Consider the following 26,151-nt stretch of genomic DNA (forward strand, 5'->3'; position numbering starts at 1 on the left):
GACACACTGATAGCAACGCCGCAGAAGAAATGCTAGCTCAAGCTTTCAGTAGCCGTTGTTTCAGATGCTGCACATCTCATATCTTAACAGCATAGACAATTGTCTTCAGATGACCCCCAAAGATAAAAGTCTAAGGGGGTCAGATCGGGAGACCTTGGTGGTCATTCAACTGGCCCACGACGACCAATCCACTTTCCAGGAAACTGTTCATGTAGGAATGCTCGGACCTGACACCCATAATTGATGGTATGGTGTGGTATATGGGGTGCAAAAATAGTGGGGCCATTCTTCATCAATGGAAACCTCAATGCTACTGGATATCTGAAATTGCTACATGATGATGTGTTGCCCTCTTTATGCACTGAAGATGGCACGTTCCCTGAGATTTTCCAGCAAGATGGTGCACTACCACATTATGGTGTCAGGTCCGAGCATTCCTACAAGGAATCTGACCCCCTTAGACTTGCATTTCTTCTGCGATCTTGCTATCAGTGTGTCAAGAATGGGAGAAGAGGGTTGCATTCACAATCCAACACAATGGGCAGCACTTTGAACACATTTTATAAGTGGTCATAAACTTGTAAATAACTCATGAAAGAATAAAACAAAGCACACCATTGTTTTTCTTATGAAATTTTCAATAAGTTTGATGTGCCACATGACCCTCTTCCCATTGGAAAAAATAAAGTTGGTTCCAAAATGACCAACTTCAAAATGGCCACCATGGTCACCACCCATCTTGAAAAGTTTCCCCCCTCCCATATACTAATGTGCCACAAACAGGAAGTTGATATCACCAACCATTCCCATTTTATTTAGTTGTATCCATATAAATGGCCTGTACATTATGGGACAACCCCTTCATGTGAAATGTTTACAGTGGATGTAAAAATTCTATGCTATACTATACTCTATACAACTATTAAAATGCCAGGTTTTTGTCATGTAAAAAAAAGTCCTACCGAAAAGAATCATTTCACAAATTTTTCCACAATTAATGTCACCAATAATCTGTACAAATCCATTGAAAAACTAAAATAATGTGGCTGCATAACTGTGAACACCCTTTTATAATTGGGGATGTAGTTGTGTTTAGAATTATCCAATAACATTTACTCTCATGTTACATAGTAGTCAGTACACAGCTGCCATCATCTACAGGGATTCCGATTAACCCCAAGTAAAGTTTAGCTGTTCTACGAGAATTTTTGACGTTTTTTAAGTTGAATTTTACAGCAAAAGCTACGGTCTGTAAACAGCTTACAACACAGCAAAGGGGTCTCATTGTTGAAAGTTATCGGTCAAGAGAAGAGTACAAAATAATTTCTAATGCATTATTTGTACCACTGAACACTGTGGAGACGTCATCGAATACAGGCTTAAATTTTGCACAACAGTGAAATTTCCTAGAACAGTAAGTCCCTCAAAAATTAATGAAAAGAAAATTGGTCCGGGAGACTGCCAAGAGGCATATATAAACATGAAAGGAGCTGCTGAAATTTCTGGAAAGTATGTGTTGTGTTCTGCATGTGGCAAAAATGTCTCATTCTTCACGTGTATGGCCTGTGGGATAAGGTGACAAGACTTTCTTACCAAAAAAATTCAAGTCCTGCTACATTTTACCAGAAAGTAAATCAAGCCTGCCAAAACATGTGGGAAAACGTATTATATCTGATGAGACTAGGGTTGAACATTTTGGCCATAATGCCAAAAGGAATATTTGGCATAAAGCCCAAGTGGCACATCACCAATAGAATATGATACCCACAGTGAATCATGGTGGAGACAGCATTATGCTTCAGGAACATTTTTTAGCAGCTGGAACTGGGGCTTTAGTCAAGTTGGAGGGAATGATGAACAGTTCCTAATATCAGTGAATTTGGCAACAAAACCTTCACGCTGTTCCTAAAAGTTGAAGATGAATTTCAGATTTCAGCAAAACGATCCTAAGCATTAAAGTTTTCCTTGTGGTATGATTTTTTTACATGAAAAAAAATTGTAAAAAAAAGAAATCTAATGAATATATGTATCAGGGTTGGTTTTTTATATCAACCGTTACGTACATTTTTGTGACAACCTGCAAAAGTTTACAATCCCATTAATATTGCAAAAAAAATCTTCATTTATACTCTCTACAGGTTTGCCTTTTCCAGATTGAATTTGCCTACTATAATCCCGATACCTTTATCTAGTATGCCTATTGGACAGAGATTGGGAATGAGTAATGTGGACGTGATGAAAATTAATGCCAACTATGGCTGCAGTAAGTTGTGTTTGCCTGATGTCTTCTCTGAAATCTTAATTCTTTTTAACTCCATTAATTGATGTGAACTTTACACTCGTCACTAACGTTGTTCATTTATATCACCACAAAAAGACCTTTGTAGGACAAAGCTGATGACGGCCTCGGGATCTCTTTCTGGAAACAGTTTATTGGCAAACCAAGGTGGTGGAAACTGCCTCTGGCTTATTCAAGTCCCATACTGGAAGGTGAAATCCGTGAATAAAATATTCAAACAAAACATACCAATTAGATATTTTTAACATAAGAAAACCAACAGCTAGCGACACCTGTAATGGGTTCATTCTGGGTGCTCGGCAGCTTAAGCAGAGCTTGCCAATAATATTCAGTAAGAGAAAAATTAGCATTTCGTCATTCTTGAGAAAATTCCGCATTTATTGTAAATTTATTCCATATGTGTTAAAACCACTGAGCAGAGATTGTCAAACATCTGACGTGTTTCGGAAGTAATCTGTCATGTCGGACGCTGTTCACACCACAGCGTCCGGCAGGCAGAGGTAGTTCCACCTCCAGCCACTATAGCCTCAGTGGCGCCGGCTTGATCTTCAGGCTCTCGGGGGTTAATCCTGCTGGAGACCAGGTTGGAAGGTTAGTCACGCCCACGGTCTTTAAAAAGTCATACTAGCATATGGGCGTCGCCGATTATAGCTTGTGTTTCATACCAAGTGGTTCCGGTCTGGAGTGGAGGTGTTGCAGAGAGAGAGAGAGATTCGTATCTGGTGTCGTATGATCCGTCGTTATCCTTTCTCCTTCCCATATTTGTGTTTAGTTGTGCCCTGTTCACATTACTGTATATTCCTGTGTGTGTGCGGCGCAGTGCAGTTTAAGTTCTCCCTGTCTGTCATTATTTGTGTGGGAGCTTTGGTGGTGTGACTCCTCACTGGGTGGAGGGTGGAGGATTAAGTGCAGGGCTGAGCAGGAGATAAGGAAAGGTCGGAGGCTCAGGCATTTGCACCTTCAGCAAATACCCTGGGTTGAGGGTCAGACAGGGTTTTCCCTAGTTATAGGGACATCACAGGGGCCCGGGAATTACAGCCTTAGTTGAACTAAGCCCCCGTGACATTATAATCGGCCCACATTTTTTCAGGAGTCCATGGATCCATTAGATTCCATAACCCGCCAGTTGGCGGCGCTGTCCTTACAGGTCTCCGAGATGAAAGGGGCAGTTCAGCAGCAGGGCCTGGTAGTAGCAAAGGTGCAAACGGCATCTGCAGGTATCGGTGCAGAGCCGAAGTTTCCGCTGCCAGAACGATTTTCAGGCGATCACCGCAAATTTGTCGTATTTCGGGAGGCCTGCAAATTATACTTCCGCATGCGGCCAATATCCTCAGGTAATGAGGCCCAGCGAGTAGGGCTGGTGTTGTCATTACTGAGTGGTGACCCCCAAGCATGGGCATTTTCCTTACCAGCTGACTCTGCTACATTTCATTCGGTCGATAATGTTTTTTCTGCCCTCGGGCTCATTTACGATGACCCTGACCGACTGGCTCTAGAGGAATCTAAAATCCGCGCCCTCCGCCAGGGGGAGCGCTTGGCAGAAGACTATTGTTCGGAATTTTGCTGCTGGGCTGTAGACACACAGTGGAATGACCCAGCACTGCGGAGCCAGTTTATTCATGGGGTATCAGGGAGGGTGAAACAAGCCCTCCTGATGTATGAGACTCCGGCATCATTGGAGTCTGCCATGAGTTTGGTGATACGTATTGATCGCCGTTTTCGTCAGGGGGCACAAGAGACGCTACCTCTGGGGGAAAACAGAGGTGCAGGTGTGGTTGAAGTAGATGAGTCCCCTGAACCTATGCAGATTGCTGGCGTGGCACAGGTTCAGCCTCGCGCTCCGGGATTCCGGAAGCCCGGAGCATGTTTCTACTGTGGTAAAGGAGGTCATTATGTTAACGTTTTCCCGGTACTACCTAAGAGGGTCACACCGGCGGAAAACTGTTAAGCTCAGAGGGTATGGAGGAGACCCAACTGAGCGTATGCATATCCTCCATGATGGTATCTCAATGTATGCTCCCTGCCAAGGTTATTATCGCCGGCAGAGAGCTACCTATATCAGTGTTTGTGGATAGCGGTTCCGCCACCAATCTCATAGATAAGGAGTTTACACACACCGCCGGGTTTAAGATCGAAAAACTTCCTCACCCCATACAGGTGGTGACCATTAATGCTGTTCCCCTCCCTCAAGGGGAGATTACTGAGTTTGTGGCAGAGGTGAAACTCCACATTGGGGTCCTACATTCTGAGTCGGTTACATGTAGGGTCCTCCGTAATCTCCCAGCTCAAATGGTCCTGGGTTTTCCATGGCTGTCCAGGCACAACCCGGTAATTGATTGGAAAACTCAGGACATAGTACAATGGAGTGGTTTCTGCCAAGACAATTGCTTGGCCACATGTGTGTCCGCCGTGACGCCCAGCCTGCCGGAGGCTTTGCAGGATTTCGCGGATGTTTTCTCTGAGAAGGGTTGCTCAGAACTGCCTTCACATAGAGCCTATGACTGTGCGATTAGGTTAAAACCCGGGGCCAAATTACCTAAGGCCAGGATGTTTAATATTTCTGGTCCTGAGAGACAAGCTCTGAAAGACTACATCGCGGAGAGTCTGAGCAAAGGTCACATCCGGCCTTCGTCCTCGCCTGTAGCCGCGGGGTTTTTCTTCATTAAGAAGAAAGATGGGGGGTTACGCCCGTGTCTGGATTTCCGAGAGTTAAACCAGATTACTATCCGTGATCCCTACCCAATGCCGTTGATCCCGGATTTGTTCAACCAGGTAGCGGGGGCGAAATGGTTTTCCAAGCTGGACCTCAGGGGGGCGTATAACCTCATAAGGGTCCGTCAGGGAGATGAGTGGAAGACGGCGTTTAACACTCCTGAGGGTCATTTTGAGAGTCTGGTTATGCCGTTTGGGTTGACCACCGCTCCTGCCGTTTTCCAACATTTTATTAATGATGTATTTGCTCATGTCCTGGGGAGATTTGTGATTGTATACCTGGATGATATCCTCATTTATTCTAGCGATCGGGACACTCATTTGGAGCATGTTAGGCAGGTGTTACAGTTGCTCCGGGAGAACCAGCTCTATGCTAAGCTGGAAAAATGTTTTTTTTTTGTCCAGGAGTTGCCCTTTTTGGGATATATTGTGTCCGCAGCCGGTTTTAAAATGGACACCGCTAAGGTGCAAGCGGTGCTGCAATGGGAGAGGCCGGAGAGTCTGAAAGCACTCCAGCGGTTCCTTGGGTTTGCGAATTATTATAGGAAATTTATAAAACACTTTTCGACTGTCGCCAAACCGCTCACGGACATGACAAAAAAAGGGTGCCGATCTGGCGAACTGGCCTGAGGTGGCTATACGTGCATTTGAGCGTCTGAAGAATAGTTTGCTTCAGCCCCCATTCTGGTGCAACCAGACGTGTCTAAACCTTTTGTGGTAGAGGTTGATGCGTCGGAGGTGGGAGTGGGGGCAGTACTGTCTCAAGGCTCGTCCTTGAGCGAGATGCATCCATGCGCCTACTTCTCCAAGAAGCTGTCGCCGGCCGAACGGAATTATGATATCGGCAACAGGGAGTTGTTGGTCATCAAACTGGCTTTTGAGGAATGGCGACACTTCTTGGAGGGGGCGGCTCACCAGGTCACAGTTATCACCGACCATAAGAATCTGCTCTACCTGGAGTCGGCCAAGCATCTGTCTCCTAGGCAGGCTCGCTGGGCATTGTTTTTTACTCGTTTCAATTTTCTTGTGACGTACCGTCCTGGGGCTAGAAACACCAAGGCGGATGCTTTGTCTAGGTGTTTTCCGGGGGGAGAACCTCGGGAAGAGCTGGTACCCATCCTCCAGAAAGGGGTAGTGGTCTCGGCTCTCACGACTGAGGTAGAGGCGGAGATTGCCGAGGCCCAAGAGGAGGTACCACCAGGTCTTCCCGCCAACAAATCATTTGTACCCCTGCATCTTCGGCTTAAGGTGTTGAAGGAACACCACGATTCGGTACTGGCTGGTCACCCAGGGGTGAAGGGCACCTTAGAGCTGGTATCGCGTTGTTTCTGGTGGCCCAAAATCCGGCAGGACGTGGTCTCGTACGTGGCAGCTTGCATCACGTGCGCTAGGGCTAAGTCACCCCGAACCCGTCCTGCTGGCACGCTACAGCCTCTGGGGGTACCCAATAGGCCATGGACAGAAATCTCCATGGATTTTATCACTGACTTGCCAGCCTCGGCAGGGAACACGGTCATCCTGGTGGTGGTTGACCGTTTTTCAAAGATGGCGCATTTTGTGGCGTTGTCTTCTTTGCCCAATGCTAAGACGTTGGCTCAGGTATTTGTGAAGGAGGTGGTCAGACTCCACGGAGTACCGTCTGACATAGTATCTGATAGGGGTACGCAATTTGTGGCGAGGTTTTGGAAAGCTTTTTGCTCAAGGTTGGGGATCAAGTTGTCACATTCATCGGCGTTTCATCCACAGTCTAATGGACAAACTGAGCGCATGAACCAAAATCTAGAACAGTATTTACGATGCTTGGTGTCTGACAACCAGGAGGAGTGGTCTACTTTCCTTCCTCTGGCCGAATTCGCGTTAAATAATCACCGCCAAGAGTCATCAGGAGAGTCTCCATTCTTTTGTGTGTACGGTCAACATCCTCAGTTTTGTACCTTACGTCAGGGTGACTCCGGGGGTGTCCCGGAGGAGGATCAGCTAGGAGCCCAATTGTCATCAGTCTGGAGGCGGGTGAAACAGCGTTTGTTGAGCATGAGTGCCAGGTACAAACGGGTGGCTGACAGTAGACGCGTGCCAAGTCCGGACCTGTGTGTGGGTGAATGGGTGTGGTTAGCTACGAAGAACATGAAACTCAAAATCCCATCTTTAAAACTGGGTCCAAGGTTTATTGGGCCTTTTAGGATTTCTGCCATCATTAACCCAGTGGCTTATCGGTTGGAACTTCCTGCGGTGTACAGAATACATAACGTTTTTCACAGGGCTTTATTGAAAAAGGTGGTAGGCTTGGTGGACACGATGCCGATGCCACCTCCAGTCATGGTGGATGGCGATTTAGAGTTCGAGGTCGCCAAGGTAGTGAACTCTCGAGTAGTACGCCGTACTCTTCAGTATTTGGTGCACTGGCGGGGGTATGGTCCGGAGGAGAGGTCTTGGCTTCCAGCCTCAGACATACATGCGGATCGGCTGGTCAGTTCTTTTCACCGTCGTCATCCGGACAAGCCGGGTCCTATGAGTCTTGAGCGCCCTGGGGTCCCTCGTAGAAGACGGGGTACTGTCATGTCGGACGCTGTTCACACCACAGCGTCCGGCAGGCAGAGGTAGTTCCACCTCCAGCCACTATAGCCTCAGTGGCGCCGGCTTGATCTTCAGGCTCTCGGGGGTTAATCCTGCTGGAGACCAGGTTGGAAGGTTAGTCACGCCCACGGTCTTTAAATAGTCATACTGGCATATGGGCGTCGCCGATTATAGCTTGTGTTTCATACCAAGTGGTTCCGGTCTGGAGTGGAGGTGTTGCAGAGAGAGAGAGATTCGTATCTGGTGTCGTATGATCCGTCGTTATCCTTTCTCCTTCCCATATTTGTGTTTAGTTGTGCCCTGTTCACATTACTGTATATTCCTGTGTGTGTGCGGCGCAGTGCAGTTTAAGTTCTCCCTGTCTGTCATTATTTGTGTGGGAGCTTTGGTGGTGTGACTCCTCACTGGGTGGAGGGTGGAGGATTAAGTGCAGGGCTGAGCAGGAGATAAGGAAAGGTCGGAGGCTCAGCCATTTGCACCTTCAGCAAAAACCCTGGGTTGAGGGTCAGACAGGGTTTTCCCTAGTTATAGGGACATCACAGGGGCCCGGGAATTACAGCCTTAGTTGAACTAAGCCCCCGTGACATAATCTTCCTTAATCATAGCTTAGCTAAAGAAGTTTAGGTCCAAAATGAGTCAGATATTTGTTCAGTCGTTTTAAAGGGAATCTGTCACCTACTTTTGGCAGGCTATTTAAATGAGGTTGGTCCGGTCCGATGGGCGGTGTTTCCGATCTTTGCCACCTCCCCATCCTTGGCCGCCGTCCGCAGTTTTTTCATGAATAGGAGTAGATGTCTGCTATTTTTCACACGTGCTCTAAGCATTCTTGGCTCGCGCATGTGTTATGAATGAGTCACCGTAGGAGGCAAAAACAGAAATACTAGCTAAGTCCAGAAAACCAGAGAAGTTGGCAGCTATCGGATTGCAGACCCCTGAACCTATCAACAACAACTAGCAGTAGCTGTGGGGGGTTCCTACGGTGCCCTAGACCCCTCGATCACAGCCGGAGAACTACATAGCCTAAAGACAGAAAGGGAAATCTAAACTGCCCCAGAGCAGACCCCAAAGCAATAGGCAGCCCCCAACATATAATGACGGTGAAGCAAGATGAAAAAACACTCACACAGATAGAAAGATAGGCTGAGCAAATGATGGGGCCCACGCTAACTAGATAGGAGAGGATAGAAAAGCTGCTGTCTGTAATCCGCCAAAACCCTATCAAAACAAGAGCCAACAGCTGATAGGGAAAAAAGCCCTGAAGATGCTAGGCTTCAAAAAGACTATATCAGTACTCAGGTATTTTCTGAAGACAGAGCAAAAAGGAATTCAGCACACCCCAGCAGGGAATGGCACAAATCAAGGAAAACAATGCAAAACAAAACCAAAACACAAATGCAAAAAGTAGAGCAGAAAACTTAGCTTTTGAGGAGCAGGAATCAGACTGGTCTCCTAGAATCCCTCAGAGAGATCACCAGCAAGGCAGAAGGGCGTCGGCTGCCTTATATCCAGTCAGTAATTCCCGTCACCCAGTCATCATCATCCTGCCCAGGTGCTTGGTAATCAGCCTCACTACCTTCCTTCACCAGAAGAGGGAGTTCATCAGACCTCAATGGTGAAGGGAAAAATGAAAATGAACTCACAACATGCATGTGCAGTATGCTTTCCCCAACTGCGGGCAAAGCCGAAAAGCCTGACTGCGCATGCGCCGGTTAACTAAGCCCCGGAAGTATTTTGCTGTGTTCCGGGGCCAGCACATGTGCAGTCGGCTTTTCGGCTTTGCCCGCAGTTGGGCAAATCATACTGCACGTGCGTGAGCCAAGAATGCTTAACGCACGCGTGAAAAATGGCGGACACCTACTCCTATTCATGAAAAAACTGCAGACGGCGGCCAAGGATGGGGAGGCGGCAAAGATCGGAAACATCACCCATCGGACCGGACCAACCTCATTTAAATAGCCCACCAAAAGTAGGTGACAGATTCCCTTTAACACGTTACATTTTACAATAAAGTTGCAATAAACATGGAGTTTTCTCAAAGGCGGAGTGCTGGCTTTTCCCCTACTGAATTAGATATTCTTGGATTTGTTTTTGTAGCTTCTTCCAAACTAATGGCACTTTTTGGTTTTGTGTTAGGTTTTATTGCAGTTTGTCTATCTTGACTTCTCTTCTGCTGACTACATTAAAGTGTATGATGGTCTTACTAAATCATCACCTGTCCTATTGGAGTGGACCTATGGGTTTGGGACAATATTGCCTCTGGTTTCATCAACGCGTAACATGCTTGTAGAGTTTGTGAACACAGCTGGTTCCCTAAACAGTAAATTTACTGCCATTTATATCACTGGTAAGTGTTTAACATTCATCTTGAAATGACCAAAAATATTTATCCAATGAAAATTTAATGGCCCTGACTTCCTGATCAAAATGACCAATTACCTTGGCCTGTTGCTTATCTAGCATCTTCTGTTTTACCAAAGGCTTTTGCTATATAAATAGAGAGAGTGAGGGGATAAGTGGTGGTCGAACACATCTGGCACTTTCTACCTGTAGCTTCTAGGGGCTTGTAAAAATTGAACTTGTGGTGTCCCAGAGGGAAGACTTGCCATTGTCAAAAAGACAGAAACCATCAGCTTGCCCGAGGTAGGAAGTCATCATTGCACAAAGAACCTTTTAGTATGTCAAGTACCCTAATAGACAAAAATAACAAATACAGCAAAAACGATCCTTAAAAAAATTGCAATTTATTGAACATCCATTAAAATCCAAACCATCAATTTGAAAACTGCAGGCGCATTTCAGACAAAGTCTCTAATCATTGCATGCAATGATTAAAGACGTCTGAAATGCGTTTGCCGTTTTCATGGTGATCGTTTGGATTGTAATGGATGTTCAATAAATTTCAATTTTTTAAAAATTTTTTAAGTATCCTTTTTGCTGGATTTGCTATTTTATTTCTACCAAGATTAGCCATTCCATCATAAATATTAGTTGTGGTACACTACTACAAATCTAGTGCCTAGAATCAGTTTTATTTTTCTGTTTGCAGCTGGCTATCCCTACCAATTGGAAAGTAGAGAAAGGAGCTGTGATTGATAATGAGCACTACCACTCCATTCACACAAGGGATTTTAGTATCCCCATTTTACTGATTATTGTGTTCCCAGCGCTAAACCCCCCCAACAATCATATATTATACGGGAGATCATGAGGGTATAAATCTGAGGACCACCAAGTGTCCAATTAATCTGTAATCAATAAAGAATAGGACCTGGATAAGATGCCATGAGAAGTTAGGTTAGAAAATTGGATTCTACCTTAAGATATAACTATATTCTTTGTTATTTTTCATTTTTCCTAATTGTTTTGTCTTTACTTTTCAGCACTTTAAGGCATTAGAAATTGAAATAATCTGTGATCGGCACCAACAGATAACAAGGATATACTTATACTTGTTCAATTTAAACCCTTCATTTTGTAAATTGTCGTAGATGCTGTTGTTGATTAATTGAAGCACCTATAGGCTGTCCGATGTCTACAAACATTTTCAAGTGGAGGGATGGTTTAAAAATAATAAAATTAGGCATAGTCATAGACACTAATTTCACATGGATCTAGAGCAGGCTCCATTGATGCCCCGTTCTAAGGTCAGCTGACTGCTAAGGTCTATAATTGAGACACAACAAGAAAACAGATTTGCAAAAATACTCTGCAGTAAAATATATGACAGTAATCAGCAAGTGCTGGATAACAAATACAGGGTATTTAGTCGATACGTTTTTTTGCAAAAAAATGTATAGTAAGCTGCTTCACCGCGTCAAGGTAGCCCGTATTGAAGCAGTCCCTATCTAATGTATTTAGAACCTGAACATCTGAACAGTGTCTAAAATGAACAGGATTCGGACAGGCGCTTCTTAGTATGGGCTTTTGGTGCAAGACAGCTCTTTTGTGCATGCCACACAAGAGAAGGGTGGGGTCTCTCAAACCATGCTAAGCAAAGAAAAAATGGATTAAAAACACATGTGACATGCACAAGTGCGAACAAGTCGTTAAGACAACGTTCACACCACCCACTAACTGAGACACAACAAGAAAACAGATTTGCAAAAATACTCTGCAGTAAAATATATGACAGTAATCAGCAAGTGCTGGATAACAAATACAGGGTATTTAGTCGATATGTTTTTTTTGCAAAAAAATGTATACTAAGCTGCTTCACCGCGTCAAGGTAACTCGTATTGAAGCAGTCCCTATCTAATGTATTTAAAACCTGAACATCTGAACAGTGTCTAAAATTAACAGGATTCGGACAGGCGCTTCTTATTATGGGCTTGTGGTGCAAGACAGCTCTTTTGTGCATGCCACACAAGAGAGGGGTGGGGTCTCTCAAACCATGCTAAGTAAGGAAAAAACGGGTTACCTTGACGCGGTGAAGCAGCTTAGTATACATTTTTTTGCAAAAAAACGTATCGACTAAATACCTTGTATTTGTTATCCAGCACTTGCTGATTACTGTCATATATTTTACTGCAGAGTATTTTTGCAAATCTGTTTTCTTGTTGTTTCTCAGTTAGTGGGTGGTGTGAACGTTGTCTTATCGACTTGCTCACACTTGTGCATGTCACATGTGTTTTTAAGGTCTATAATTGGCTGCAGTGGTCAGTTGAGTGGAACATCATCCAAAGCACAGCCAATGAATCCCCTTTTAATCACTGGACTGCTGCAGCCAGTCATATGCCTCAGAGATCAGGTGGCTGAATAATGAGACATAATTTCTTACTGTCTTGATTCAGAACAGCGATGTTATCTCTAGTGGATCCAGAAAGGTTAGATGCAGCTGTTATTTGGTACCATCCCTTCCACTTAGAATTTCTTTCTTTGGAGATTGGATAACCCATTTAACATGTCTGTTGTTTTTAATAAACCACAAGATTTGAAACCATTTTTTTTTTTTTTTTAACTTTCATGCACTCCTACAAAAGCTTAGTCTAAGACAAAAAATATCAGGGGTGTAACTTGAAGCTTCAGGACCTTAATTTACCTTCCGTAATATCTCCCACCTATTAATAAATACTGGTGTACCCAAGGATCAATACAGAATTAAAAAAAAAAAAGCCAGAAAAATATAGGGTAATCTTTGATCACGTGACCGTAAAGATTCATGCCCTGAACTGAGTGGAGATTGGAAATGTCTGACCATATTTCTTGTAAGGTATAAGTTATGTATGCATTTAGTAACTGTACGAGTTCTTTCCATGTCTGTTATAGTATTTTGCGCTGTTCAAGTCACTGTATTTTTGTGGACAGAGTGGTCAGCACAAAGTCACGGAGAGTGGTCTTGTTGTGATCCAAGTCAGTGACCAAAATCGCCAATGCAAGCCTACGGGTACATGAAAAACAATCAGACGGCACATGAATGCCATCAGTGTGCTGTCCGTTTTCACGGACTGGTTGCTAAGAGAAGCTTGAGAAACTTTCTTCTTTTTTTTTAGTAACCTAAGGGTATGTTTCCACGGTCAGGAATGGCTCAATATTTGCTCAGGATTTGATGCAGGTGAAATCTGCACCAAATCTGCAACTGAGGTCACTGGCAGGTCACCTGCATTTTTTATGTGTGTTTTTTTGTCACTTGAAATAAAGCTAATTGAAAGTTGGCTTCTGGGAAGGAAAAAAAAGTGATTTCCTGTTTGCAGATATATTGGGGTATGTTCCCAAGGTCAGGAATACACTGCGGGTTGGACCCTGCATTCATTCACAATGTCCAACCATGCAGTATCCAACTATTACAGCATAGTGGATGGGATTTCAAGAAAACCCATGCCCACTATGCATGCACTGATGCCCGGGGCTCACCCGCAGAGACGGACGTGCAGCACGTCTTTCCAGACCGCAGCATGTCAATTTATGTAGCGGAGATACTCCGTCTCCACTGCGTAAATTACCTATACACTTTCATTAGTTGCAGTAAAACAGGCTTATATACATAGTTACATGCATATTAAGTGCGGGAACGCAGCTTACTACGCATGTGTACTAATTTAAATAATGGTGAATATCGTGACACAACTGGACCTACATGATACAAAAAGTGGAGGAAAGCACAGAGACAAGTCCCCTCCTTTTTAATAAATAAATAGTAATTTAAAAATAATGGCGTGGGGTCCATATTTGTTTTCCAGTCAGAGTAAAGCAGACTATTGGGGCTGGTATTTTAGTTTGATAAAGATCCAATATCCATGAACCTTACCAGCCTGATATTACCAGGCCGCAGCAGTCTACTTACCTTGGATGGTTAGCAAAAATAGTGGGATCCCCTCCAAAAAAACAGCGTGGGTTCCCCCTATTTTTGTTAAGCAGCCAAGGAAAAAGCAGACAGCTGTGGCCTGGTATTCTCAGGCTGGCGAGGCCAATCAATTTTGACCCTCACCAGCCTAAAAATAGCAGCCCGCAGCTGCCCCACAATTGGCATATCCAAAGATGCATCAATTGTGGCACTTTACCCAACTCTTCCCACTTGCCCTATAGCAGTGTCAAGTGGGGTAGTAGTTGGGGGGGTTGATGTCACCTTTGTATTGTCAGGTGACATCAAGCCCACGGATTAGTAATGGTGACACGTCTATAAGACACCTATCCATTACTAATCCTACAGTTATATGGTGAAGGGGTAGCCAGAATAGTCTTTTGTTTAAAATAATGACACAGACTCCTTTAATATTCTCAATGAAACCATACTTACATCCACGCCTAATTCCTCCGATCTCCTGTAAGAGAAATAAAATAAAAAAGCAACGGTATACCATACCTGTCTGCCGAGAAGATATTCATACTGTCCCACGACGAGTCCAGCTCTGCTACTTTTGGATGCTTTTGGCTGCACAGTGGCATTATGCCACCATCCAGCATGACATCCAGACACAGCGGAGCTTGTAGATGACCACAGGAGATAGCTCGGTCACCTGCACTGCAGTTCTCATGGTCAGCTGACCGTGAGAACTTGTCTAGTGAACGGAGATAACCCCGGCGGTGACATGCACGGCAGTTCTCGCGGTCAGCTCAGCTCATCACGAGAAACGCAGTGGACTCAAACTTCCGGCTGTGGCACAAGGTAAGACATTATTTAAATTAGTTCACATGCGTAGTAAGCTGCGTTCCCGCACTTACTAGGCATGTGATTAGAAAGATAATGCAGTTTTACTGCATCTAATGATAGTCTATGGGTAATTTATGCTGTGGAGACGGAGCGTCTCCGCAACATAAATAGACATGCTGTGGTTGGTAAAACGCGCCGCATGTCCATTTACGCAGGGAGGCCGGAGGCGTGCCTGCACGCATAGTGGAAATGGGATTTCATGAAATCCCTTCCACTATGGTGTAACATCTGGCCGCTGCGGGTTTGATGCTGTGGCTGTACGCAGCGTTTACTGACCGTGGAAACATACCCTACTTACCAATGGGGTGCTTGGTTTGTTGACATGTTGTGTGCCTGGTATGTTGATGAAAGCTACACGTTCCATATTACTTACCTCACAGACAAGGTTGGTACCATGTCTCTGTGCTAAAGATTGCAGTGCCTGCCCACAATACCCTCTCAATGTGCTCGTGCACAGATGTCCTCCAAAACTGCTTGCTCGTCCACTACCCAAGTAACTGAGCTTTTAGTTCTTATGGTCTTTTAGACCCTCATTCATGATGTGACAATGACCAAGGTTGTAGCCATATCATGAGACCGACAACCCAGCGCAATACAGAAAAAAGAGTTCTGGATGTGTGTGTAGGCTAGCCTTGTTGCGATGATTACCTTAAACTTTAGGCCAGTCCTCTTCCGCTCCTCAGCAGTTCCATTAGACTTCAAGATAAGGACAACAAGCTTGTTCATAAAAAACAAGGCACTCTACTTGGCATTGACAACACACTTAGGTACACAAGGCCGCAGGCAGTACATTGCACAGCCTCTTCTATCTCATACACAGGTTTGCTCCTAATGGTTTCAGGTGATGGCATTTTACATGTGGATGGTAAACAAGCAGAGCAAATGAGATAAACCTGATAAATGGAGTTGGTTCTCTACAATACCCAGAAAGGTTATCAAAATTAGGTCTATTTACTCTAGAAAAGAGAAGACTTAGGGGAGACCTAATATATAAGTACAAGTATATCAGAGGGCAATACAGAGATCTCTCCAATGAACTGTTTGTACCAAGGACTGTGACAAGAACAAGGGGGCATTCTCTTCGTTTGGAGGAAAGACAATTTCTGCACCAGCATAGAAGAGGGTTCTTCACGGTAAGAGCAGTGAGGCTCTGGAATTCTCTTCCTGAGGAAGTGGTGATGGCCAACTCACTGAATGAATTTAAGAAAGGAATGGATGCTTTTCTTGTGAGTAACTGTATAGAAGGTTACGAATAACAGAATATTATAGGTAGATGGTTGACCCCGCTTAGGGGAAGGAATTTTTTTCCCTATGGAGAAAATTGGCTTCTACTCTGTGGGTTTTTTGCCTTCCCCAGGATCAACAATGCAGAACAGCTGCACTAAAAATAGGCTGAACTAGATGGACATAAGGTCTTCCTTCAGCCTTCAAAACTATGTTACATCTTGCCGCTGCAGGGACACGTGAGTCAATATGTTATAGTGTGAACCTTGCACCAAAACAGCAGTCTGTGTCATGCACAGTGTGGGAAATACTAAGTGCAAAACAAAGGGATGAAGGGTAGGGAGCCCAACACTAGGGAAGAGGGGAGTGGAGACTCCTAGGCAGATCAAAAGTCACCCTGTCTTCCCCAAATGTCCCTATATAGGTTCTGCACCTATTGCCGAGCAGGAACCTAATCCCTGCCTGACCTTGGCAATAAGCTCCGTTTAAGGGAAGGACAGGGTGGGCACTAGTCAATCCCCACTACAACTAAAGACATGGGATAGACAAACGATGTGAACACTTATCTTGAGTGGATTCAGAGAAAACACTGATATCTTCCAACATCACCAAAGAGGAAGATAGCCAACAGCTATAGTTCCAAGCTTCAACAGGGGGAAATGGAAATATCAACGGCAATTCCCTGAAGCAGCCAGGAAGTCTATAAGCACCCAGGTCCAGGTGTGTCAATTAGAACCGGGGGGAGGTTGCCACCGAGTCCAAGAGTCAGAAAGACTAGAAAGGCATCTGCAAAGCCAACCACAGAGACCTTCTGCAGCCAAATGCTATGCGACTGACTGTAGCCTCTGACACAACCGTGACAGTCTGTGATCCATTAATGAGGGCCTCTACCATGTCCTCACCTGGGCAAGACCCTTCTCTATACGTCTGGCCAACACTGGTCCCACTTCTTCCTTTAATTTCTCCCACAAATAGATTTCGCCCAATTGCCTGCTGAACTGGATCTCAGTCACCTTTAAAGTTCCTTAACAGTCCTTGCTGCCTTGTTCCTCTCAGTTAACTTCTCACTAACTCTGTTCTTCTCCAGATCTCTGCACACTCTCAACTCTTCTCTTCCTCTACTTCACTAACTTCCTGTTTTCTGAAATTACCCAGAGATTTCCAATCTTCCTCCCCACTATGGGCCGGCCTTACAGTTAACGCTGACACTGTCTCTGCAGTCTGATGCTGGGCAGACTCAACCTTTCACCTTCATTCTATACAAGAGTAAAAAGGAAGACAGTGAAATCTTGTGGCCATTAGTTGGTACTGCAGCTCACAGGGAAATTAACACTTGTTACCACAAGAAAACATATCAAGTACAAAACATTATTCACATCCTACATATACATTGTAAGAGCATTGATGTCTTCAGGGCAGAACACGACAGCTGGTTCATCTCATAATAACACATCAGTATCACAGTGAGACAACCTGGCCTTTCAGCCATGACCTCTGTGAAGTACAGGGGCAGGATTAGAGTGCCACAGGTAGATTGTTTCTGGAGCTGCAGAATGTTGCAGATTCCCTAAAGTAAGTACATTGGGTATACATATCATGATGGGAAGAAAGGTTTTAGAACGTAATTATTAGTTCTGGAAACCCCCTACAAATTGACACATTTTTGGATCTTTTTTCCTTAATGAATTGGAAAATTGCTTTGTTTTTGAAAACTATAATATGTTACTCCTTTCAGTGTTTTTGCAGCGTTTTTTCACCAATTGAAAGCAATGAGTAAGTGCAAAAAAGAAACAAAAACATAGGTATCAGGTTTTGACGCATTTTTGGTGCAGAAAACTCAGGAGCAACAGGCACTAAACGCTATCAGCATGACAAATGCAGCAAAAAAGATCTCAACAAAAAATGCAGCAAAAATGCAGCAAAGCCTGCTATTTTTAAGTAGCTTCTTTTACAAGAGAGCTGCTTTTGTCTGAAAAAAAAAATGCAGCAAAAATGCAATGTATGAACATAGCCTTAGATATCAGCATACCCATTTTCGAAGCAGAAGACGCATCAGGAAAATGCTGGAGGTGTCGTTTTGAAATTCCAGTCCATGAACATTTTTTAAGTAGTTTTTCATTTGTGTGCTGTACATTTTTCATGAAGTGTTTGACAGGAGAAGTTTAAGAAACATCCATCATTTTTTTTTCATCTGAGAAAAACATAAAATTTGGACCAATTACCAAACTAATTGTGAAGGTAAAAACTGATACTTGGAGAGTTCTTTGAGTACTTGGAACATCACTGACGTCTTAATGAGGCCTTATTCTGCTTATCTCAATGGTTCTTCTACTTGCTTTTGTGGTTAACATTAAAGAATCATTAGTGAAATAGCAAAATAAAACAGATAGGAATAATGGAGTGTTAAAAAAATTATATTCAAATTGTACATTATCTAAAAGGGTTTTCCGAGTTGAAAACAGAAGTCTGCACTCAATTTGTTGAATCTAGACTGCTGAATCATGACAGTGTGCCATGCACACACTGTCACAATTCCCCTATATCCAGTTTGCATACATGTGGTTACGTGCCGAATGTATAAGTGTATTGAGTGAGGCCAGAGCCTTCGAGTCATAATGTGGCTGCAAGTATTAAACTTGCTTACTTGCGGTCGCTTGATCAACCGCTTTCAGCCCCGGAAAATACTGACAGCGTGCACTGTGAAGATTTGCAAGTCTGCAAATCATATTGAGTGACTACAGACATGAAGAAGCTTTTTAATTTTTACTCCTCTCATGAATAGGAATAATTTGCTCGCCAGCTACATTCTGGTCAGATCCTCTGAAGCAGAGCTATAACCAGTGGCGTAACTGCAAAGTTATGGCCCCCGTGCGAACGTTCAAATGGGGCCCCCCATGCCAAAATACATGCAAATCTTCGCGCCGTACACCTTGTACACGCGCAGCTCCGCTTTGTACACCTCGTACACACGCGCTCCGCTCCGTACACTTCGAACACGTGGCTCCGCTCCCTACACCTCGTGCACACGCAGCTCCGCTCCGTACATCTCGTACACAACACACGCGGCTCCGCTCCGTAAACCTCGCACACACACGGCTCTGCTCCGTACACCACGGCTCCGCTCCTTACACCTCGTACACACGCGGCTCCGCTCCGTACACCTCGTACACACGCGGCTCCGCTCCTTACACCTCGTACACACGCGGCTCCGCTCCGTACACCTCGTACACACGCTGCTCCGCTCCGTACACCTCGTACACACGCGGCTCCGCTCCTTACACCTCATACACACGCGGCTCCGCTCCTTACACCTCGTACACACGCGGCTCCGCTCCTTACACCTCGTACACACACGGCTCCGCTCCTTACACCTCGTACACACGCGGCTCCGCTCAGTACACTTCGAACACACGTGGCTCCGCTCCGTACACCTCGTACACACGAGGCTCCGCTCCGTACACCTCGTACACACGAGGCTCTGCTACATCCACACTGTAAACTCCTTCTGATCCCACACACAAACTTCACCTCATCCAGCACCATGACAACCAGCACAGCAGAGTCCTGCATCCACCGAGGCCCCTGATCATGTGACCCCTGACTCCTCCACTCCTGTGACATCATCAGAGGTCCTCTGCGCACATTAGAGAACAGCCTAGCGACATCATTGCAGGCTGTGGGGGCTGCGATGGGTCTCTGCGGGAGGGTGAGGATGGGGCGCATGGGGGGCGTGGCAGCTCAGTGCAGTGCGGGAAAAATAGACTCTCGGGTGGGGGTCAAAAACGGGACTGTCCTGCGAGAATCAGGGCACTTGGGAGATATAGTCTGACCTGCAGGGCCGCTGACTCTCCCCGAGCCCCGTCACAGTGGCGACTGCTGCGACCATGGTATTTACACCCCTGACTATAACCCCTTAACGACCAGTGGTATTTCAGTTTTTGAATTTCTGTTTTTTGCCCCCCTGCTTCCCAGAGCCATAACTTTTTTATTTTTACGTCAATATGGCCTTCTTAGGGCTTGTTTAATTGCAGGACAAGTTGAACTTTTGAACAACATGATTAGTTTTAACATATCGAGTAAAAAAATTCCAAGTGTGGTGAACAATTCCACAGTTGCTGTTTTTTTTTTTTTTACCACGTTCACTAAATGCTAAAACTTGCCTGCCATTATGATTCTACAGGCCATTACGAGTTCACAGACACCAAACATGTATAGGTACTTTTTTATTTAAGTGGTGAAAAAAATTCCAAAATTTATTAAAAATAAATAACAAATGGCGCCATTTTCCGAGACTTGTAGCGTTTCCACTTTCGTGATATGGGGTTGGGTGAGGGCTTATTTTTTGCGTGCTGAGCTAACGTTTTTATTGATATCATTTTTGTGTAGATATGATCTTTTGATCACCCATTATTTCATTTTTTTGCAATGTAGCAGCGACCAAAAAAACCCGTAATTCTGGTGTTTTGAATTTTTTTTTCGTTACGTCGTTTAGGAATCGGGTTAATTCTTTTTTTATAGGCAGATTGGGTGATTCTGAACCCGGTGATACCAGATATGTGTATATTTGATTTTTTAATTGTTTTATTATAATGAGGCAAAATGGGGGTGATTTGAACCTTTAGATTTTTTTATTTTTTTAAATATTTTTCAAAACATTTTTATTAAACTTTTTGCATGCTTAATAGTCTCCATGGGAGACTAGAAGCTGCAATACTTCAATTGCCTCTGCTACACACAGGCGACGGCCAGCAAAGGGCTAATATTAATAGCCTAGGAAAGTGCCATGGATATTGCCCCTCGCCCCAGCTAAAAACATCAGCTCTCAGCTGCCCCAGAAAAGGTGCATCTATATTCTGGCACTTAGGGCCCCGTCACACATAACGATGCACCAGTGATCCCGACAACGATATGACCTTGTCAGGATCGCTGGTGTGTCACTACATGATCGCTGGTGAGCTGCCAAGCAGGCAGCTTCACCAGCGATCAGCACCAGCAACATGCGGGTAACAAGCGACGCACGTCAATTAGTTACCCACTGTGTACCTTAGTTACCAGCGCGCTGGTGCAGGGAGCTGGTAACCAAGGTACACATCGGGTTTCTAAGCGGTGCGCGGCACTTAGAAGCCCGATGTATACATTAGTTACCAGCGCCAGCTTGTTGATCGCTGGTCTCCTGCCTGCCACACGCAGCGATGCGTGCTGGTCAGCGGGAGACCAGCGATAAAAAAAATGTCCTGGCCATCCCAGGACGATCAACGATACTCGGCAGGGGGCCAGTCGCTGGTAAGTGTCACACAGCGATCTCGCTGGTGAGATCGCTGTTGCGTCACAAAACTTGTGACTCAGCAGCGATCTCGCTAGCGAGATCGCTGTGTGTGACGGGGGCTTTAGGCCGGGGTCAGACTTGCAAGTACAATGCGAGAAACTCGTGCGAGTCTCTAGCATCAATACCCGGTACTGCTGCCGGAACTCGGGACCAAAGTGTGTGGCTGCATGTATTTCTTGGCAGCTGAATACTCCAGTCCCGAGCACTGGCAGCCGTGCCGGGTATTGATGCGAGAGACTCACGCAAGTTTCTCGCATTGTACTCGCATTTCTGACCCCGGCCTTAGTCTCGCTCTTCCCACTTGCCTTGTAGCGGGTAATAAGCATATATGTATAATGCATCGGGCCAGCTGGGAGATGTTGTTCCACTGGCAGCAGATTGTAATGTTACTGGTAACTGAAGTGGGTTGCTGGACCCCTAAACACTTCCATCATGTCCACAATAGGGACAGGGCTGCCACTAAGAAATTCGGGGCCCCATACTGTCACAATTTTTGGGTCTCCTTGAGACTCTGTCCAGGCTCCACCCCAGCTCCTCCTCCACACCTCAAATCTTCCACAATCCCACCGCCTGCTCTTGGAAAAACTCATCTTCTGCAGCACGTCATCACCAATCTGATATTAAGGCTATGTGCCCACGTAGCGTTTTAAAACGCAGACTAAAAACCGGACTCCTTCCCAGAAATCGCGTGTTTTTTTCCGCGCGATTTCACCGCGATTCTGTTCGCGATTTTGCCGCGATTTTCTCAAGCGCTTTCCAAGCGATTTGAAGCATCGCTTGGAAAGTGATTGACAGGTTGGTCACACTCGTCAAACATAGTGTTTGACAAGTGTGAGCAGCTTTTTACTATTGAGGCTGCCTATGCGGCATCAATAGTAAAGATAAAATGTTAAAAATGATAAAAAAATAGAAAATCGGGGTATATTTACCTTCCGACGTCCCGCGCTGCCATTCCGGGCCACAGCGTTACCAGTAATGCCTTGCGAGACCTGTGATGACGTTGGTCTCGCGTTACTATACCGATCTCGCGAGACCACGTCATCACAGGACCTTGCCGCAAGGCATTACTGGGAACGCTTAGGCCGGGAATGCAGCGCGGGACGTCGGAAGGTAAATATACCCCAATTTTTTATTTTTTATTCTTTTTTTTACAGGGGTATGGTACCCAGGGCCTGGAGGACAGTCTCCTCTCCTCCACACCGTGGGTACCAACCGCACATGAGACGCTTAACTTCCCGCATGGTGGGCATAGCCACATGCGGGAGGTAAGTGATTCTCATGCATTCCTATGGGTGCGGAATCGCGGCAATTCTTTGCGATTCCGCACAAAAGAATGAGCATGCTGCAATTTTTTCCGCGATGCGATTCCGCCGCGGAAAAAAGCGCAGCATTAGCACAGCATGTGCGGAATGCCATAGGAATGCATGGGGTGCGTTCTGTACACGATTTTTAAACGTTTTCGCGCTGAAAATCGCGGCAAAGATGCTTAAAAATCGCTACTTGGGCACACAGCCTAACAGTTCCCAGTAAACACCAGATCACATACATAGCCAGCAGCTTTTGTTTTGGCCAAAAGAATTTTTAAGCCACCACCACGACAAGGTAGACTCTTTTGGCTGGGCCATAAAAGGCAAATACAATTCTTGGATTTATTAACAGAAGCATACAGTCTAGATCAAGTGAAGTCATTATCCCCCTCTACTCTCCATTGGTCAGACCTAATCTGGAATACTGTTTCCTTTGAGGAACGTTTACAGGATTTGGGAATTTTTAGCTTGATATAGCTAGAGACATAGATTAGATATTAGAAAATCTTTTTGACAGTGAGGGTGATCAATGAGTGGAACAGGCTACCACAAGAGGTGGGGAGTTCTCCTTCAATGGAAGTCTTCAAACAGAGGCTGGACAGACATGTGTCTGGGATGATTTAGTGAATCCTGCTTTGAGCGAGAGTTGGACCAGATGACCCAGGAGGTCCTTTCCAAGTCTACCATTCTATGATTCTGCTCTACTCTAACCTATTAAACATTTCTTAAAATTTGGAATACTCTTCTTAGGTATATTTTTATTTCTTTTTCTTTAAGGGAATGAGTCACATATATTTTCTAGAATGACCATTAATACCACCTACAAAGGACAAAAACAGTCATACCATGACCAGACCATACAATGTACTACCACCACATAGTGACCAAATACTACCATACTGATCATTAATAAAAAAACACAACACTAATGCCATTATACACAGGAGCTCTGTATATAATGTCAGTGTACAGGATATACAGTGATCACCAGGGACATTATACACAGAAGCTCTGTATATAGTGTATATTGTACAGGTAATACAGTGATCACCAGTGAGATTATACATAGGAGCTCTGTATATAGTGTCAGTGTATAGTTAATACAGTGATTACTAGAGTTGAGCGAAACGGGTCGAACAATTTCAAAAGTCGCCGACTTTTGGCAAAGTCGGGTTTCATGAAACGAAACCCGACCCTAGGATGAGGTCGGCCACGAGGTCGGCGACTTACGCGCCAAAGTCGCGTTTCAAAAGTTTGTTTTGCGCTCTTTTTCAGCCAATCAGGATCCACGGACACTGTGGGCAACGTGATGACATAGGCAGAGGTCACCACCATCTTTCAGAAGGGCATGCAAGTGATTGGCTTGCTTTGGTGGGCGTCACAGGGGGTATAAAAGGGCGTGCACGCCGACCGCCATCTTACTTCTGCCGATCTCAGTATAGGGAGAGGTTGCTGATTCTGTAGGGAGAGCGTTAGGCAGGGAAGAAGACAAAAAAACTGCTTCTGCTGCTAGCGATTTGGCCTGCACAACACACCAGTCACTGTGTGTGCAGTGCAAGGGGAGGCTATATAGTGGTGTATCAGTGGTGTTGGTTGTTGGGCTGCCTTCAAAGGCTTCCTGACATTCCTGCATTGCTGTTTACCCACTGCTCCGCAAACTGCTTTTTTAAAAGCAATCCAATCTCCCTTATCCTCTAGTCACTTTTGTCACAGCTGTGCCATCGAGCCTGTGACATAGCGCTCAGATATTCATTGGGCCTCACACAATCCAAAAGTGTCCAGTGTCCAAAAGTGTGTGCAGAGATTCAAAATCTCCCTTATCCTCTAGTCACTTTGGTCACAGCTGTGCCATCGAGCCTGTCACATAGCGCTCAGATATTCATTGGGCCTCACACAATCCAAAAGTGTCCAGTGTCCAAAAGTGTGTGCAGAGATTCAAAATCTCCCTTATCCTCTAGTCACTTTGGTCACAGCTGTGCCATCGAGCCTGTCACATAGCGCTCAGATATCAGTGGGCCTCACACAATCCAAAAGTGTCCAGTGTCCAAAAGTGTGTGCAGAGATTCAAAATCTCCCTTATCCTTTAGTCACTTTGGTCACAGCTGTGCCATCGAGCCTGTCACATAGCGCTCAGATATTCATTGGGCCTCACACAATCCAAAAGTGTCCAGTGTCCAAAAGTGTGTGCAGAGATTCAAAATCTCCCTTATCCTCTAGTCACGTTGGTCACAGCTGTGCCATCGAGCCTGTCACATAGAGCTCAGATATTCATTGGGCCTCACACAATCCAAAAGTGTCCAGTGTCCAAAAGTGTGCAGAGATTCAAAATCTCCCTTATCCTCTAGTCACTTTGGTCACAGCTGTGCCATCGAGCCTGTGACATAGCGCTCAGATATCAGTGGGCCTCACACAATCCAAAAGTGTCCAAAAGTGTGTGCAGAGATTCAAAATCTCCCTTATCCTCTAGTCACTTTGGTCACAGCTGTGCCATCGAGCCTGTGACATAGCGCTCAGATATCAGTGGGCCTCACACAATCCAAAAGTGTCCAGTGTCCAAAAGTGTGTGCAGAGATTCAAAATCTCCCTTATCCTCTAGTCACTTTGGTCACAGCTGTGCCATCGAGCCTGTCACATAGCGCTCAGATATCAGTGGGCCTCACACAATCCAAAAGTGTCCAGTGTCCAAAAGTGTGTGCAGAGATTCAAAATCTCCCTTATCCTCTAGTCACTTTGGTCACAGCTGTGCCATCGAGCCTGTGACATAGCGCTCAGATATAAGTGGGCCTCACACAATCCAAAAGTGTCCAGTGTCCAAAAGTGTGTGCAGAGATTCAAAATCTCCCTTATCCTCTAGTCACTTTGGTCACAGCTGTGCCATCGAGCCTGTGACATAGCGCTCAGATATCAGTGGGCCTCACACAATCCAAAAGTGTCCAGTGTCCAAAAGTGTGTGCAGAGATTCAAAATCTCCCTTATCCTCTAGTCACTTTGGTCACAGCTGTGCCATCGAGCCTGTCACATAGCGCTCAGATAGTCATTGGGCCTCACACAATCCAAAAGTGTCCAGTGTCCAAAAGTGTGTGCAGAGATTCAAAATCTCCCTTATCCTCTAGTCACTTTGGTCACAGCTGTGCCATCGAGCCTGTGACATAGCGCTCAGATATTCATTGGGCCTCACACAATCCAAAAGTGTCCAGTGTCCAAAAGTGTGCAGAGATTCAAAATCTCCCTTATCCTCTAGTCACTTTGGTCACAGCTGTGCCATCGAGCCTGTCACATAGCGCTCAGATATTCATTGGGCCTCACACAATCCAAAAGTGTCCAGTGTCCAAAAGTGTGTGCAGAGATTCAAAATCTCCCTTATCCTCTAGTCACTTTGGTCACAGCTGTGCCATCGAGCCTGTCACATAGCGCTCAGATATTCATTGGGCCTCACACAATCCAAAAGTGTCCAGTGTCCAAAAGTGTGTGCAGAGATTCAAAATCTCCCTTATCCTCTAGTCACTTTGGTCACAGCTGTGCCATCGAGCCTGTCACATAGCGCTCAGATATTCATTGGGCC

At 45.2% G+C, this 26,151-nt stretch overlaps 1 protein-coding gene across 1 annotated transcript in view; it reads left to right on the forward strand.

Moving 5' to 3' along the window:
- LOC141083867 (hatching enzyme 1.2-like) overlaps positions 1–10,973 on the forward strand; it is a 75,995-nt gene extending 65,022 nt beyond the window's left edge. Inside the window, exons 6-9 of the mRNA XM_073568355.1 lie at positions 2,139–2,263; positions 2,378–2,490; positions 9,719–9,929; positions 10,966–10,973. Of these exons, the coding sequence (XP_073424456.1) occupies positions 2,139–2,263; positions 2,378–2,490; positions 9,719–9,929; positions 10,966–10,973 (457 nt within the window). The remainder of the gene's footprint in view (positions 1–2,138; positions 2,264–2,377; positions 2,491–9,718; positions 9,930–10,965) is intronic.
- The last annotated feature ends 15,178 nt before the right edge of the window (positions 10,974–26,151 follow it).

The sequence above is a fragment of the Dendrobates tinctorius genome, unplaced genomic scaffold (assembly GCF_039654945.1).
Source record: "Dendrobates tinctorius isolate UK_male_01 unplaced genomic scaffold, ASM3965494v1 ptg000021l, whole genome shotgun sequence".
Lineage (NCBI taxonomy): Eukaryota > Metazoa > Chordata > Amphibia > Anura > Dendrobatidae > Dendrobates > Dendrobates tinctorius.